General features: G+C 43.6%; 1 protein-coding gene across 1 annotated transcript in view; it reads left to right on the forward strand.

Annotated features, from left to right (window-relative positions):
* The first annotated feature begins 14378 nt into the window (after positions 1-14378).
* The window catches only part of LOC140207929 (uncharacterized), a 38469-nt gene continuing 34711 nt past the window's right edge, over positions 14379-18136 (forward strand). The window contains exons 1-2 of the mRNA XM_072276467.1: positions 14379-14442; positions 17389-17723. Coding sequence (XP_072132568.1) covers positions 14379-14442; positions 17389-17723 — 399 coding nt within the window. The remainder of the gene's footprint in view (positions 14443-17388; positions 17724-18136) is intronic.

Below are 18136 nucleotides of genomic sequence, written 5' to 3' on the forward strand. Positions count from 1 at the left end.
TGCAATCTCAGGATTGTTACCTGTGCCACGTGCTAGTTAGGCTAGAAATAGGAAGATAATGCAAATACGTGGCTAAGGAGTTGGTGCAGGAGGGAAGGCTTCATGTTTCTGGACAATTGGGCCTTGTTCTAGGGAAGATGGGACCTGTTCCGACGGAACGGGTTGTACCTGAACTGGAGGGGGACTAACATCCTTGCAGGAAGGTTTGATAATGCTGTTCCGGGGGGTTTAAACTAGGTTTGCAGGGGGAGGGGTACCAGAGTGATAGAGCAGATAATGAGCTGGGGGAGGATAAAAGTCATGCGAGAACTGCAAGTATAGATCATGGAGTAAAGCCAGATCTAACATATAAAGAGGATTTGAGGAAAGAGAAAGTGCATGTACTTCAATGCAAGAAGCATCAGGAACAAAGGTGATGAACTGAGAGCTTGGATACATACATGGAAATATGATGCAGTGGTCATTACAGAGACTTGGCTGGCACCGGAGCAGGAATGGACTCTCAATATTCCTAGATTTCAGTGCTTTGAAAGGGATAGAGAGTGGGGAAAAAGGGGAGGAGGGGTGGCATTACTGGTCAGGGATACTATTACAGCTACAGAAAGGGTGCGTAATGTAGCAGGATCCTCTTGTGAGTCAGTAAAGGTCGGAGGCAGGAACAGGAAGGGAACAGTTTCTCTATTTGGAGTACTCTATAGGCCCCCTGGTAGCAGCAGAGATACCGAGGAGCAGATTGGGAGGCAGGTTTTGGAAAGGTGCATAAATAACAGGGTTGTTATCATAGGTGACTTTAACTTTGCTAATATTGATTGGCACCGGATTAGTTCCAATGGTTTAGATGGGGCACAGTTTGTTAAGTGTGTCCAGGACAGATTCCTGTCACAGTATGTTGACAGGCCGACTCGGGGGAAAGCCATTCTAGATCTAGTATTAGGTAAATAACCGGGTCAGGTCACAGATCTCTCAGTGGATGAGCATCTGGGAGATAGTGACCACGGGCTCCCTGGCCTTTAACTTTATCATAGAAAAGGATAGAATCAGAGAGGACAGGAAATGTTTGATTGGGGAAGGGCAAATTATGAGGCTATAAGACTAGAATTTGCGGGTGTGAATTGGGATGATGTTTTTGCAGGGAAATATACTATGAGCATGTGGTCGATGTTTAGGTATCTCTGGCAGGATGTTAGGGATAAATTTGTCCCGGTGAGGAAGGTAAAGAATTGTAGGGTGAAGAAACCATGGGTGACAAGTGAAGTGGAAAATCTAGTCAGGTGGAAGAAGGCAGCATACATGAGGGTTAGGAATCAAGGATCGGATGGGTCTATTGAGGAATATAGGGTAGCAAGAAAGGAGCTTAAGAAGGGGCAGAGAAGAGCAAGAAGGGCTCATGAGAAGGCCTTGACGACTAGGGTAATGGAAAGCCCCAAGGCATTCTTCAATTATGTGAAGAAAAAAAGGATGACAGGAGTGAAGGTAGGACCGATTAAAGATAAAGGTGGGAAGATGTGCCTAGAGGCTGTGGAAGTGAGCGAGGTCCTCAATGAATACTTCTCTTCGGTATTCATCAATGAGAGGGAACTTGATGACGGTGAGGAGAATATGAGTGAGGTTGATGTGGATGAGCAGAGGGATCTGGGGGTACATGTCCACAGATCCCTGAAAGTTGCCTCACAGGTAGTTGGGTAGTTAAGAAAACTAATGGAGTGTTAGCTTTCATAAGTCGAGGGATAGTTTTTAAGAGTCGAGGAGCAATGATGCAGCTCTGTAAAACTCTGGTGAGGCCGCACTTGAAGTACCATGTCCAGTTCTCGTCGCCTCACTATAGGATGGATGTGTAAGCATTGGAAAGGATACAGAGGAGATTTACCAGGATGCTGTCTGGTTTGGAGAGTATGCATTATGATCAGAGATTAAGGGGACGAGGGTTTTACTCTCTGGAGAGAAGGAGGTGAGAGGACACATAACAGAGATATGCAAGATATTAAGAGGAATGGATGGAGTGGACAGCCGGCCCCTCTTCTCCCGGGCACCACTGGTCAATACAAGAGGATGTTGGTTTAAGGTAAGGGCTGGGAATTTCAAGGCGGATATTATAGGAAGGTTTTTCACTCAGAGGGTGGTTGGTGCATGGAAGACTCTGCCTGAGTCAGTGGTGAAGCAGATACACTAGTGAAGTTTAAGAGATTACTAGAGAGGTATATGGAGGAATTTAAGGTGGGTGTTATATGGGAGGTAGGGTTTGAGGGTCGGCACAACATTGTGATCCGAAGGGCCTGTACTGCGCTGTAGTATTCTATGATCTAATCTATCTATTCTGTGATCTATGATCTGTGCTCTATCACAGGAGAAAATACAGTTTGGCTTCCTAATTATCTGCAATACCTGAATGTCAACTTGCAGTACTTTCTTTACAGGGATCCCCATGTATGTTTCACTATGCCACCGAGTTTGTTCCTCTCGGAGTGCATGGCGTCACATTTCTCCACTTTCTGTCCAGCTTTCACATCCTCAGTCGTTCACTTTTGCATCCCCAAACCCTCGCTACAGCCTTCTCACTACTGACCCTCCCACCCAGCTCTGTAACAGTAGCAGAGATGGATATACTCCCACATACAAAACACTGATGTAGGCCGTGATCAGATGTGGTCTCGGAGCAAATCCTGTGTTATGCTACTGGTCACAGCTTCCCAGTTTGAGAACGATCCGTTAATTCACTCTCTGCCTTCGAACTGCTGCCTAATTCTTAGTCCACACAAGCACATTTTAGCAATCCCAGTTCCTTAGCATTACATTTCTTAAATTCCACTATCACCACATTCACCAGTTGCCAAATTTCCAATCTGTGTACCGTTTCCCTGTCGTTACTGTCCTCCCAGTCCCGTGCGTTGGGACTTGTGGTCTGAGTCTGCATCTCTACCTGTAGGACACTGGTGCAGCATACAATGGAAATATTGATCATCTATCTGAAACTCTGTGTAAACGCTCTGTAGGAAATCTGTATCTAAGACTTGGTCTCAGTGTGAACCGAATGTCTCTGTGGTCTGCGACTGTGGAACTGATCAGCTGGCAGTGTCTCTGTGCTCTGTAACACACCATGTGTGTGAGAGATGAGCGGCTGCTTCGTTGCTTGTATCTGAGTCTTCGCATTCTTTCATTCACAAAGAGCCATACAGAATCTATTCATCTCCCAATTTACGTACAGATTTTATTATTTAACTTCTCTGCCCATTCATTTGGATAGTGAAGCATTTCTTCTCAAATTTCATTTGCGCTCTAGCAGATTAGAGAAGTTCATGAAAGTCTATTACATTCTTGCACTTATGACTGAATGGTTTAACTTCAAGAGTCAGAAAGATTTATAAGCCTCAATTTAAGGTGCATCTGGAGTGTTGCATTTAGTTTTAGTCGCCCTATTTTAGGAAGGGTGCTGAACAGGGTTTAGAAAAGGTTTAAAAGAGGAGTTTGAGGAGGAGATATAAAAGGGGGAGTTGCATAAACTTGTCGTTCTTCTCAGAGTGCCAGAAGCCAAAGGTTTACAAGAGTCGTAAATAGAGTAGACAGCCGGTATCTTTCTCAGAGCATCAAAATACCGAAAACCAGAGGGCGTGAAGGTAGGGTGAAAGGAGAAATCATTCAAAGGACATGTGTTTTGAAGTAACTAAAAGAAAAAAAAAACATAACAAAGAATGGTGGTGTTTGGAATGCATATCTGGAGTGGTGTTGGTGGCATTTTTGAGGCTCTTACACAGGCAACCAAACACACAGAAAATGAAGTGATGTAGAAAACATGTTGACAAATGGATTAGTTTAATTAGCCATCACTGGCTCAATGAGGCACATGAGAATATAAGCCAAAACCAGCATCGGAAATATCTTGCCAGATTAACCTACTGCAAAGTTTTGAGGAAATTTCAAGCAGTGTAGATAAGGAAGATGCAGCAGATGTGGTGTACTTGGATGTTCAGAAGGCATTTGACAAGGTGCCACACATGATGCAGCTTAGCAAGATAATAGCCCATGGAATTAAAGGAGAGTTACAAGCATGGGTCGAGCATTGGCTGATTCTCAGACAATAAAGTGTGGGAATAAAGGAATACTATTCTGGCTGCCCCCGGTTACCAGTGGAGTTCCACAGTGGTCAGTGTTGGGACGGTTACTTTTTACGATGTATGTCAATGATTTGGACTCTGGGATTAATGGATTTATAGCTACATTTGCCGATGATACAAAAATAGGTGAAGGAGCAGGTAGTGTTAAAGAAACAGAGAGCCTGTAGAGAGACTTAGACAGTTTAGGAGAATGGGTAAAGAAGTGACAAATGAAATAAAATATTGGAAAGTGTATGGCCTTGCACTGTGGTGAAAGAAATAATCGGGCAGACTATTATTTAGATGGGGACAGAATTCAAAACGCAAAGATACAAAGGGACTTGGGAGTCCTAGTGCAGGATACACTAAAGGTTAACCTCCAGCTTAGGTCAATGGTGAAGAAGGCAAATGCAATGTTGACATTAATTTCTAGGGGTATAAAATACAAGAGCGGGGATGTGATGTCGAGGCGCTATAAGGCACTCGTCAGATCACACTTGGAATATTTTGTGCAGTTTTGGCTCCTTATTTTAGAAAGGATATACTGACATTGGAGAAGGTTCAAAGAAGATTCACGAGAATGATTCCAGGAATGAAAATGTTACCATATGTGGAACGTCTGGCAGCGTTTGGTTTGTATTCCCTGGATTTCAGGAGAAAGGAAGGGGGCGGGGGGCGGATCTCATAGAAACATTCCAAAAAATTGGATTAGCCCATGTTTAATTGGCAAATGGCCTACTTCTGCTCCTATATCTTATCGTCTTATGGTCAATTATGTCAGCAAAACCTCACAGAGCAGAGGGCCGCTTCCTGTTCTGCACTGGTATATGTTCTAACTCGAGAAACAATCACTGATTAAGGGAATTTATTTTGCTCTCATCTTTAATAGCTGTTCCTTCTTTCCTTGACTGTGAGCCATAATAATATAATTCTTATTCAGGGGAGACAGCCCTGCAATTGTTCTGAATAATGTGAAATAATCCATCAATTATCTTCACAATTCCACCCAGTGCACTCATTCTCCCCATGCACAGGAAGTCTGGCATCGCTGGAACCAGTCCAGTCAGTGTGAGGAATCGTTCCTGCACTCCCACTGCCGGTGGAATAACATGCCTGAGGAAGTGTGAAGAGGCCTGTAAATAAGATTCAATGTGTATTCTCACCAGAGTCCTATAACGCACATCTCAGTAAGACAACACTACATCTCTTTTCCAATCCTCCTGCATCACGGCACAACATTCTGTTTGTCTCCCTTATTTCATAATGTATCTTTACGTTAATGCTCAGTGATTTGTTTAGCAGGATCGTCAGGTTGCTCTGAAACGTCATGTCTGTCGCCATGTAAAAATGTCTTTTCCCAGTGTGTCTCTCCCGGAATGGATTACGCCACATTTCCCCATACTTCGCCCATCTTCCACATCCTCACTCTTTCACTTCAGTCCGCATCCCCAAACCCTCTCTGCAAACTTCCAGCTACTGGTTTTGTGAACCGAGCTCCACAACAGTGTCGAGTGGCTGCTCTGTACCTCCTGCCTTGACAGGAGCTGACTGAAGTGTCTCTCTGTGGGTAGAAGGAAACTGTGTCAGTGATGGTGGCGGGAGGGGATAAAAGTCAGATTGTTATGTGAAGTGGTCGGTACAGCCGGTGCCAGTGTGAATCTGTCTGCCTGACTCGCTCCTTCTCTCTCCTTCTCACATTTCTAACATCCTAGCTGACACTTATTATTCACTTCCAGCCATCCTGTACCTAATCATCTCCCACTTTAGAGTATTGGTTTCTGTATTTTAACTGGTCTTCCCATTCCTTTGCAGATAGAATTATTTTTCTCAATTTGTGCATTTCTGTGTGTGTGTGCATGTGTGTGAAGGAGCTGAAGGACTGAAAGACAGTTCAGAATGGGAACCACAGGGACAAATGTTAGGGTTCGGACGCTGTTGGTGAACTCTGTTTACAGATGAGCAATTAGCCAACAATAACGTGAAATCTGTTAATGTGGCTACTTCGTGACAAAGCTCAGTCTTTGTCATTAGTGCTCTGACATTATTTTCACCAGACGAATCACTACTGAGGTATTGACTCAAAAAATGTGATGTGTTTATCTTTAATCAGTCCAATATTTACATAGGAATCTATGGTGTAGAATTGGAGTGTTTGTTCAATCTACTGTGAGTAAGAAAGTTAGTCTGCGGTATAACCGTATCTCCGGAGACTGATCCTCTGTATAAAGCATAACTGTTTGGAATGCATTAACTCAGTGTCTGCCAGAACTGTGAATGCAGGAGCAACAACAGTCACAGATCCTCAGAAATGGAGAATCCTCCCATCTCGCGGATAGAAAAAGTTTTGTATCCTTCTGTTTCAGACTTTGGAATTCCCGGTAAGCCGCAGTGTCAGCTACAGTCGGTGGGAAATGAAGCTTAATTCCAATCTTATGGTTGCTTAAATCGCTGGAATCCCCTGCCACATGTCCAGTCTTAGTATTCCGATTTTCAAGAACGTAATGGAAACTCAGGGCTGAGGATTGTGTATCTAAAGACGGAACGCTGCAGAAATGCAGCGATTTGGCCAACATCTATGGAAATCAACGGATTCAGCAGCGCTCTTCCATCCGTTTGTGTTCAATGATATGATGTCTGGGTCTCTGTACTTTTGGTTTTGCAGCAGTTGCTCTGCATTTGCAAATATTGTATTTACCATCCGCAGAGTTTATACCAATTGATTGTCTGAAATGGTATGTGAGCGCTTAGCTGAAATAAGCGTAGGAATCAAACTGTTATTAAATGTGTGCACTGTGATTGAGTGTGAAGCAGTTAATGGACAACACATGAGGTCATTGTTGAGCCAGTGATGACAACCAGAGTGTGGCTTCATAGTTATCAATACGCCGTTACAGACATCTGACTACGGTACCGAGGTGTCATGTCTGTCTGTTGGGTTGTTTCTGATCGCGCTGTATCTGTTGGAATCAGTCAATATTCTGTTGTAAAGTCAATGAAGTGGCAAATACTGGACCAGGAAACAAACATGGGGAATGGTAGAAGCGCTAAAGCCCAAGCAGCTTGTATAGAATGCGAAACCAACTAACACTCTTGCCAGGAGCGTCTCTGAGAACAGATCTCAGAACAGACACATTAACTGTTATTCCACATATTCTGTTTTGCCTGCATGTGTGTTTCCAGCATTTTCGGATCCTGTTTTGTCCTTTGATGTTGTGTCGCTAACAGACAGCACCATGGAAGTTTTGACTGGTTAATGGAAGAATTCCGGATTTACTCATTTTTACCTACACAAATCCGGGAGGCCTTGTTAGTAAATATTCCACCCACTATTAACTCAAGGAGGTAGTTACCCAAGTTATGCGTTCCGCTCACATTTCACATTTCGGTCATAGGGAAATTATCCGTACTAAGTTTACTTTAGTTTACGGTGTAAACTTCTTTTTCTACGCACTTTGTGTACCCTCTGTCGTACTTTCCACCGCTAAATGCAAGGATAATGTGGAAATATTTCAGGATCCCCTCAAACAGATAGATTGGCTTCTGCTCAGTATATCCTGAACTTGTTCTCCGTCTGTCTTCCAGCGAATCTGGTGGCGATTGTTATTCTTTCCCCGGGGAAGTGCGGTCTCTCCAAATGTGTCACTCGCTACATAGTGGGAATGGCAGCGGCCGATCTCCTGGTCGTTATCTCGGATCCGTTGCTGGAGTGGACTGCTTGGCATTCTTTTCCCCGATCATTCCTGCTCAGCACCCCGTTTGCAGATTCTGTGGATGGCTGGTTTTTGCGAGCACCGCGGCCTCCGTCTGGCTGACTGCCGCTTTCACCGTCGATCGATTTGTGGCTATTTGCTGTGAGAAGCTGAAAACAAAATATTGCACCGAGAGAACGGCGTCTGTGGTTATCGGGACAGTGAGTGTGCTGGCCTGTTTGGAGTGTGTCCCCTGGGGCTTTGTATAGGAGCATTTTGTAATAATTGATGGTGACCCTGGGGTTGTGTTCCTACACAGAGCTTCCAAAACTCTCCGCTATGGGCGACATTTGAGTTGTTTCACTGGATTTTAACCCCTTGTGTCCCATTCATTCTGATTTTGCTGCTAAATATTCAGACTGTCAGGCGGATTCTAGCGGCTAGTCGAGCCCGCAGGGGGCTCCGGGGACGAAAAAGTGGAGAGACCGGGAGATGGAGAAACGACACAAATCGATCGTTTGGCTATTCAGCATAACCGGTAGTTTCATATTGTTGTGGGTAACACAAGTGGTATTTTATATCTATGAACGGATTTCAATGAGAACAATGTATTATTCTGACACGGATCCCCGTTACGTCGTATTAGTGACAGCGGGAATGCTGCAGGTTCTCAGTTCCTGCACCAACACCTGTATTTACGCCCTGACTCAGAGCAAATTCCGAGAGGAACTCAAGAATGCGGTGAAAGACCCAGTGAATCGGATTTTAACACTCATTAAACGTTAGAAATAAATGCAGTGTGCATTAAAATTCTGCCACAGTCACTCCGCTTATTCTGTTCCCCCACTTGTGGGTAAATGGAAACAATGTGATAAACAAAGTTACAACACAAACACGAGAAAATCTGCAGATGCTCGAAATACAAAACAACCGACAGAACATGAGATCCTGATGGCTATGGTACAAGATCTTCTACCATATTCATATATCATGCCTTCAGTCCATTATTCACCCATTTTGATGTTGTCCACCTATTACGTTTCAACTCAACCTCTTGCCTGCAATGTTGCCTTATCATCAGCCTTTGCTTGATCAGAGTCTCACTACAAAATCCATCTGTTTTGTCAAACAACTACAACTTCTTCAGCACTATAACGGCGGTTCACATCTCAGTGATAAATTAATTTTAACCCACTCCAAAACACTTCAGCCAACCTGCCCGCATTAGACCATAAAGACAAATTAGGGCATCTGGCCCATCGAGTCCGCTCCGCCATTCAATCATGGCTGATCTTTTTTTTTATCTCGTCCTCAACCCCATTCCCTGTCATTCTGCCCGTAACTTTTGATGCTGTGACCAGTCACGAACCTATCAATTTCTTCCTTTAATACACGCAAAGACCTTGCCTCCACAGCAGAATATGGCAACAAATTCCACAAATTCACTACCCTTTGTCTCAATAAATGTGTCTGCTCTCTGTTTTGAAAGGGCGTCCCTCTATTCTGAGGCTGTGCCCTCTTGTTCTAGAATCTTCCACCATTGGAAGCATTCCTTTCCACATCCACTCTGCCTAGGCCTTTCAACCTTCTGAAGGTTTCAATGAGTTCCGACTTCCCCTCCCCCCATCCAACCACCACCATCCTTCTGAATTCCAGTGAGTATGGACCCAGAGCGATCAAACTTTCCTCGTACGATAACCCTTTCATTCCTGGAATGTGAAACTTCGCTGGACCCTCTCCAATGCCAGCACATCTTATCTAAGATTTGGTTAAAAAAAAACTGTCCATAATACTCAAGGTGAGGGCTCAGCCGTGCCTTATAAAGCCTCAGCATCACATCCTTGCTCTTGTATTCGAGACCTCTTGAAATAAATGCTAACATGGCATTGGCCTCCCTCACCACAGACTCAACTTCCAAGTTAACATTCAGGGTGTTCTGCTCAAGGACTCTGAAGTCCCTCTGCATCTTACATTTCCTGTTAAGAAAATGGTCTACACATTTGTTTCTACTACCAAAGTGCATGAGCATACATGTTGCAACATTGCGATCCATTTCCCACTTTCTTGCCCATTCTCCTTATCTGGCGAAGTTCTTCTGCATCCTGTTTCCTCAGCACGACTTGCCCCTCCATCAATCTCTGTATCATCTGCAAACGTGGCTGCAAAGCCATATATTCCATCATCTAAATCACTTATATACAGCATAAGAAAGCGGTCCCAACACCACTTCCTGCGGAACACGACTAGTCACTGGCAGCCAAACAGAAAAGGATCCTTTTATTCCCACTCCCTGCCTCCTACCGATCAGACAGTGCTCTAACCCAAGGATATTGCACTTCGCGGGTTCAGGAGTAACCCGTCCCTTTTGTCCAGGTCGTACCTTCCCCAGAATCTCCTCAACAATCTCATTCAAAATCGTTTATGCCGATCATCAGAACGGCAAGAAATTATCCCTGAATTCAATGAGCCCAGCGATAATCAACACCCTTCAGCGATTGTCTGTCTGTCATCAGTGGTCGTTTAACAAGAGCTTCTGGTATACAACTGCTCATACGTCCATCCTCCAGCAGCTCCCGTGGCTGCACGTGAACATGACTTGTGGGTGTGGGTGGGGCGCGTGGGTGGGGGGGCGGGGGGTTGCCATAATCAGACCCTACAGCATGCTGTAGTATGACCCGAACGCTAGCAGAGTTAAGCAGCCCCTTACATCTCTTTTATTTGGTCTATCTGCACAACATAATTCCGGACATTGCCCAAAGGTGAAGCGGATAAAGAACCGAAAGTACGAAAAGAGGTGCAGCTTGTTTCTTTTTACTTTTCTGATCTGGCAAAATGGTTGTATCATACCAGATATAACTGTGAAAATACCTGTATACCCGGAAACATACATAAACACTGTAAAATATTGTGAAGGTTGCAGGAAATAAATGTTCAGGGCTGTTTCTGTGCTGTAGTTTCTATGGTTTCTATGGCTGTGTTGCTTCAACCAGGCTCTATACAACAACAAAGAGAAATATTGCACATCACAAATCCGATTAATTGCAGTCAGAAATAGAAGCAGTTAGCCCATTGTAGTTCAGCACAGGCAGAAATATGGAATACGCCACATGTTGCTATAAGATGACAGTAAGACAGGTGATTATTGAGGATTTGCGATAATTTAAAATATTTGCTCCAATAGGAGTAAACATTTCAAGGAAGAGTTTTCTGCAGATGGGGTCGGATGTGAGACACAACCTTGATCAATCTGCCGTAAATCTCCACTAATCACACTCAGACTCCTTTCTCTGGCCTCCAGGAGAGCCACTCGCTGGATTGGAACTGCCGAACAGCGGACACGAACAGACACATTAGTGGTAGAAGGTAAACTCAAAACATTTAGAAGTGTAATATTGCACAGTAGGTTGAGAGGGTTACCAGATAAGAGAAGGCAAAGTGTTTGCTCTCCTGGAACATGACAACTATCGTAGGCGCAGTTAATTTCCTAAACGGACCTGATGCAGCAATAAATAAAGCAGCTGCCGATCTTAGAAGAGAATCACCGACTCTACACAATCAGAACCAGAATGAGGTTTAATATCAACGGCATGCGTCATGAAATGTGTCGTTATGCGGCAGCAGTACATTGCAATTCATAACAATAAAAACAAAGCTAAATTATATCCGTGCAAACAGGGAACAAAATATCGTGAGGGAGGGTTTATGGGTTCAATAGACATTCAGAAACCCGATGGCTAAGGGAAAGAAGCAATTCCGATATTATCATTGCAGATCCAGACACTTCACCGACGAGACGGACCGGGCCCCTTATGATCAAACCCCACATCCGTGGTCACAGTGATAATGTCGCTGCATGTCCAGTCACATCATTGTCCACACGGAGAACTAAGCTGCTTGCCCTGTCCCAATATGCTCCACACGATTATTGTCACTGGCAATGCGAAAGTTTGTCTTTAAACATGTCGCTCAGCAGAACAATACCACCAAAGTTGATGTCCAAATATCATCGATACCATTGTCACAGGTTACGAAAGGAAAGTGTGACAATATTTGTTATATATTGAATTGCTAATGCCCGCTCACATGCCAGAAAATATAACGGCTGTTTGTTCAGCAAGACGCAAAAGTGCACAGTCAATACCTCAGCATTGGCATCACTGATTTTACTTGCAGGATATAAACTTCAAGATCATATGATTTTTTTTAAATTTCAGAAGAATATGAGTAAACAAACAAGCTGTTGCGGAAGAACACTCGCTGTGTTTTATTCTTATCATAACATCAGGCCGGGGTTACACTACGAGCAGAGAGGAGAAAGCGACTGTTTAACGCACAGAGTTACACACTCATAAGGCTAAGGGAATCTGTTGTACTTACACTGAAGAAATTTGTGACTTACAGGTTCAAATTTAAATCTGATCACTGCTCAGTTGGTAAAGCAACTGAAGTTACGTATTCATCGGCCTCTTGTATTCAGTGGCTGGACGTAATGGTGGCGTCAGGAGAATCTAACAATGTATTTAGTTCGACGCTTAGTGTGCAATGGTCTATAGAACAATTGTGCTTCTCTGATATTTTGTGTGACAAGAAATATGTTTTAATTTAACCTATATACTTTTAAACAAACGGTTAACAGCTTTAAACACCTTTCTTTCAAATGTACTGCGATGAGCAATGCCAATAAAAGTGCCCCTACGCTGTTTCTACATTTCTAAGCTTTAATAGAAGCTCACCGCAAACCACAACAAAGATTAATAACAGTCAAGAAGAGATAAGTTTCACGAGTTTCCATTCGACATTTGCAGGCTCACGGATATGCTATGCTACTAGTTTCGGGAAAATGAATACAAGACCAGTTTCCAAGGATTTTCAAATAATATATGAATGGGGTACTGCTCAAGTAGCAGAATAATGAACTTATCCTAATAACCGATTTAGAGCACTGGTGTTTCTCTGTTTTTGTGTGATCAAAACTGGAGGCTAAATTGTACAATGTTAGAACGGCATCGTTGCTTGCCAATAAATACAAAGTCATTTCATAGAAAGATGCTGATGCCCCTGGATTAAAGCCTGTTCTGTCATGGATCAGAATCCGGGAAGGCCAGCTTTGAGTATAACCGACTTTTTAAACCCAGCGGAACAGCACCAGCTGCAATGCAGTGACAATGTCTGTATGACTGCGGCGTGGACTCTTGTATAGTATACGGGTACGGGGTATGGGCTGTAAGGACATTATTTCTCTCCTTTTTCCCTTCTGTTTCAACAGCATCAGAAATTCGCAAGGAAGTGAGGCACTGAACACATACGAATATTATCGCCACCTATATTTGACAGCATCTGAAAAGAGGATGCTCTCCAAGTTGCATGCCATCTTGGACAATGTCTCCCATCCACTACATAATGTACTGGGTGGGTACAGGAGTACATTCTGCCAGAAACTCATTCCACCGAGATGCAGCACAGAGCGTCATAGGAAGTCATTGCAGCCTGTGGCCATCAAACTTTACAACTCCTCCCTTGGAGGGTCAGACACCCTGAGCCAATAGGCTGGTCCTGGACTTATTTCATAATTTACTGGCATAATTTACATATTACTATTTAACTACTTATGGTTTTATTACTATTTAATTATTTATGCTGCAACTGTAACGAAAACCAATTTCCCCCGGGATCAATAAAGTACGACTATGACTATGACTATGGCTATGACTGTTTACTATATCAGGATGACACGAGAAATACTAATGAACCAGTTGTAAGACCACAGAAGGACCGTTTACAAAGAATACTTACCGACCAGTGAGTGATATGATGCACATTGTGCTGGAGGGAACCCAGTTACTGACAGTTAATTCCATTATTCCTGTTTCTGTATCCCTCCCCCATCTCTCTCTCACTCATTCTTCCCTTCCTCCCCATCTCTGCCTTTGTTGTCTACTTGTGACTCTTGTCTAACGCGGAAACACGCTTGCAGAGAATGCTGATAGTCCTTTTCTCTTTCATAGAAGTTCCACATTCCAAGCTAATGCAGCTCTGTGTTCCCCATTTTACGCCAGCCAAAGAGAAATCTATATGTGATTTTTGACTAACTTACCTCTTTCTTTACACAGAATTTCTAAAGAAAATGCATTCTATTTTCTTATTTAAGGAATATGTTGTTCTGCTTTAAATAGTTAATTCCACCGAAATGTTGTGAGTTTTTTTTTGTAATTCTAATATATGTAATAACAGCAGCACTTCTCTACACACTCTTCCCTCAGCTACTGGTTAAACTAAGTTTAACTCTTCCTGTCATTTCGTGGAAAATAAATTATGTCAATTCAAGGTATGCTGCTGACGTCACCGGGGGGGGGTTCTCTCTCTTATTAATAAGAGTCGCTTTCACTCAGTTCCCCCAGTTTCAGTGAGAGCAGCCTCTCCTGTCACGGACAGAGATCCGGAGGGGCACCGAGAGGAGAGTAAGGACAGACCGGCTCGTTCCGTCATGGATCAGAATCTGGGAAGGACAGCTTGGAATATAACAGGAAATGCGAAAAGTATCTTCTGCATGGTTCCATATATCTTTGCAGGTGATGATTCGCTAACGGTAGATTTTCGAATGATGAGTGTGTTTGTCACCATTCAAGAGATTTTCTTCCCCGTCCTCGCTATCATTGCTCTTCCCGGTGAGTCTCTTTCCGAAGATAACTTATGAAACCGTAATGAACTGTATAGTTTCCTTGTCACGTGCACCTCTCATAATTATAATTAAGGCTGCTCTCGCACACACCGGCTGTTGATTCAGCAAATCTTTACTCTATGAACTTCGGTAATTTACTGTTCTGAGGACCCGTGTCTAAGAAAATTTGTGCTGGAGGTTATGTTGATCCAGAGTAGGTTCAGGAGACTGATTCAGGAAATAAAAGATATAATGCTTGATGCGTGTTTGATAGCCCAGAGCCTGTATTGGCAGGAGTTAAGTGGAATAAGGCTGTGAGACCAGGGAAACTTACCTGTAATTGAAAGTCTCAGATGGAGCCGTCGTGCAGAGGATGCGTCCAACAATAGGAGAGTCTAGGGCCAGAGAACATAAACTCCGAATAGATGAATTCCTCCTCAGAACAATGCTGTGGAGGAATTTCTATTGCCAGATGCAATGTGTCCGTGGAACGCATTGCCATAGACGGTTGATGTGGCCAGATAATTGGGAGTATTTTAAGCGGAGGTTAATAGGTACGTAATTAAGAGGGGCATCAAAGTTTATGGAGAGAAGGCAAGAGGACAGTGATGGGAGTGAAATGATTGAATGGCTTATAATCGCGTGCTTGGTCAGGCTGCCTTAGTTAATGCTCCGCATGCAATGGTCGAATTTCTGATGAGTAAACTTACTGTCACGTACCCTGTGACGGGTTAAAGAACCAGCAGAAACAGAAAACACTTTGGAGTCTGATATTGCTATTAACTAATGTTATTTATTAGTAACTACGCAATACAATAATATAAATTCATAAATATTAAATAGGTCAGCAGTGATTTTATATATGTGTGTGTGTGTGTGTGTGTGTGTGTGTGTGTGTGTGGAAAAAGGGGGAAAAAACAACAAAAACAACAAGCTTCTTCTTCAAGCCTGGGGGTAAATGGATACATTCTTACGGTGAAGAGTAGGGTTCAGTTCAGCTCGTGGTATTGTGTTGAGTAGTGCTGGAGAGAGATATTTGTAATCCAGGGTAAATGTAGAGAGATGGCAATTATGTCGATATTCCACAGATTCCACGGCAGCAATACAAGATAATTGTACGTTTTATATCCAAATTAGTTCCACTTCACACACGAAATATCACCGACAGTGATCTTCAACGAATATCCTTTCAAAACAAGTGGTGCCGCACTCGAATTCAGCTACGGGTCATCCTAAATTTGTGGCCACAGTATACTCCAACAGAATCTACATATGGATTATCACCTACAGTAGTCTATCACTGAGGGGACCCTCTTCAAGGGAACCACCACCCAGGCAAAGTTCAAGACACCGGTAGATTCCACAAGGTTACCCCAAACACACAACGTGATAGCCACTTATCCAGTTCCACGACATACGGAATAACTGTGGTTTGCCACGGGGGTGTCTTTCTTCCAGTGAACTACCACACCCAAACAAGGGGACCACACAAGTGGTACAGTATTCACAAAGGAACTCCCCTGACCATAGAACCCACTCCTGTGGGTTAACTACGTGACAACCACATGTTCGTGTTCTAATGAACTCAGACTCACCCTTACGAGCTACTTGGAGAGAGTCCAAGCAGTGACCTCTTTGTCGCTAGGTTTCATCTGTTTCAAACCTTCCTCTCCTCTCTTCTCTTCCTGAAAACTCGTTCCAGTTGCAGAAAACTTGTGAGAGTCATTTATCAATACTCAGGATCGATCTCAACTTACCCCTTTTCGGGCTACTGGAAGTTTAAACCAGGACCTCACTCACTGGTGTCTTTCATTGATCGAATCCAACTTAACTCTGAGCATGTGTTTCTCTGTGTCTGTAACTGTCCTTGATAAAAAAGTAAGCACGCTGCAGAGAAACCATAACATCGATGGTCCATCAAATAACGCCGCCCCCGGTTCCCATGACGACCCACGAGCTGCTCGGTGCTCTCCCTCTCCGAACTCACAAGCAGGCAGTCTCCTTGTATAAGTGTAAACATGCTTTAGAGCTAGTATAAACACCATCTCAAGGCAGGCTTCTTCCTCTCTCTCTCTCTGTAACAGCTCAAACAGTGACCAAAAGTCATTCTCATTCTAGCGACGTTTTCAAGTGACAGTCCACAGAAAATACGAACCTTAGGGCTTCATAACACCTCCCTCCTTTCGTGAAAATTTTTGATCAGAGAGCAAAATTCTTCCTTAACTATACGTTACAGAATATAAAGAAATACATATGTGATTATCATGGAGCACATTACAGAAGCGTATATAAGTACTAGTGACAGTCCACCAGAAAATATGAACCTCAGGGGTTCATAACATTGTATACAATCGTAGCACACAGCAGCCTGTCGGTGATCATGATGTATTTTGTCGGTAACAAATCACTTGCATTGTTGCTGAAAAAAACAAAGCATCATCGACACTTCAACGAATGGCATTCGATTGTAACGGCGAAAGTACAAGAAGGAGGCGGTGAGACTCGTGGTATGACTTGAAGGTGATGTCGACGAACAGCTACATTGATAAGGTTCTGGGCTGCTGCTCCATTTGTTAGTCCAGCCGCCCTGGGAAACGATCAGGGACGGGAATCTGCGCTTCAGCTAAACCTGGTAGGTGTGAAGGACACTTATTTCACGACAGTTGAGATTCCACAGATTCCGCAGGTGCATCATTCAGCTCTTTTCCCTTCAACACGTACGGAATTTCCCAATCATCAGCCATCTTTATCTGTGTCCGTCGTTTTCTGCTTTGTTGCTGATATTCGATAGAACAGATTGCACTGAGTTTCCCCTACTTTGCAAAACGGTTTAGTTGTATTGATTATAGTATTCTGTCAAGTAGAATAATTTCTATCATTGGTACCCATTACATGGTCGCTTTACGAGAACGCTTCCTGGTGTGTTTACGCCGATTGTTTATTTTGTTCGCAGTGAACATGGTGACAGTATTCATCCTGTCTCGGGGAAAGTGCAGCCTCTCCAGAGTTGTCACTTGCTACCTGGTTGCCATGGCCGTGGCGGATCTTCTGGTTCTTATCCTGGACCTGATACTGAGCAAGATTCCACTTATGTACACCCCAATCAGCGTTTTCATCCGATCAATGCCCAAGGGATGTAATATCCACGCTGCTCTGCTTTACACCGTCACCGACTGTTCGGTCTGGTTTACCGTCGCTTTCACCTTTGATCGATTTATCGCCGTTTGTTGCCAGAAGCTGAAAACAAAATATTGCACCGGGAAAACCGCGGCCGTAGTTTTGGGGACAGTGAGTGCGATCAGCTGCTTAAAGAATAGGTACTGTTATTTTCGGCTCTCAGAGGTATACACATGAGTAATCAATCCATTCATTTGTATTTCACTTGATTTCAATTTCACAACTCAAATTGACCTATTTTATTACTTCCTCAGGCCTGTACTCCCATTTGTTCTGGTTCTGGTGACGAATGTCTTCACCGCCAGACACGTCTTACTCTCAAGCAGAGCTCGTAGGAGACTAAGGGTTCCCGGCAACCGACAGGGTACCAGAGACACGGAGATGTAGAAACGCAGAAAATCCCTTAATCTTACCATGTCTGTGCTTCCGCCCGAATCGCTACGAGAGCTGGACATCATTCTACACCTTCTGAGCTGTTGTACAAACACGGCACTTTACGCCGTTACGCAGACCAAGTTCAGAGA

The sequence above is a fragment of the Mobula birostris genome, chromosome 13 (genome assembly GCF_030028105.1).
Source record: "Mobula birostris isolate sMobBir1 chromosome 13, sMobBir1.hap1, whole genome shotgun sequence".
NCBI classification, from domain to species: Eukaryota; Metazoa; Chordata; class Chondrichthyes; order Myliobatiformes; family Myliobatidae; genus Mobula; species Mobula birostris.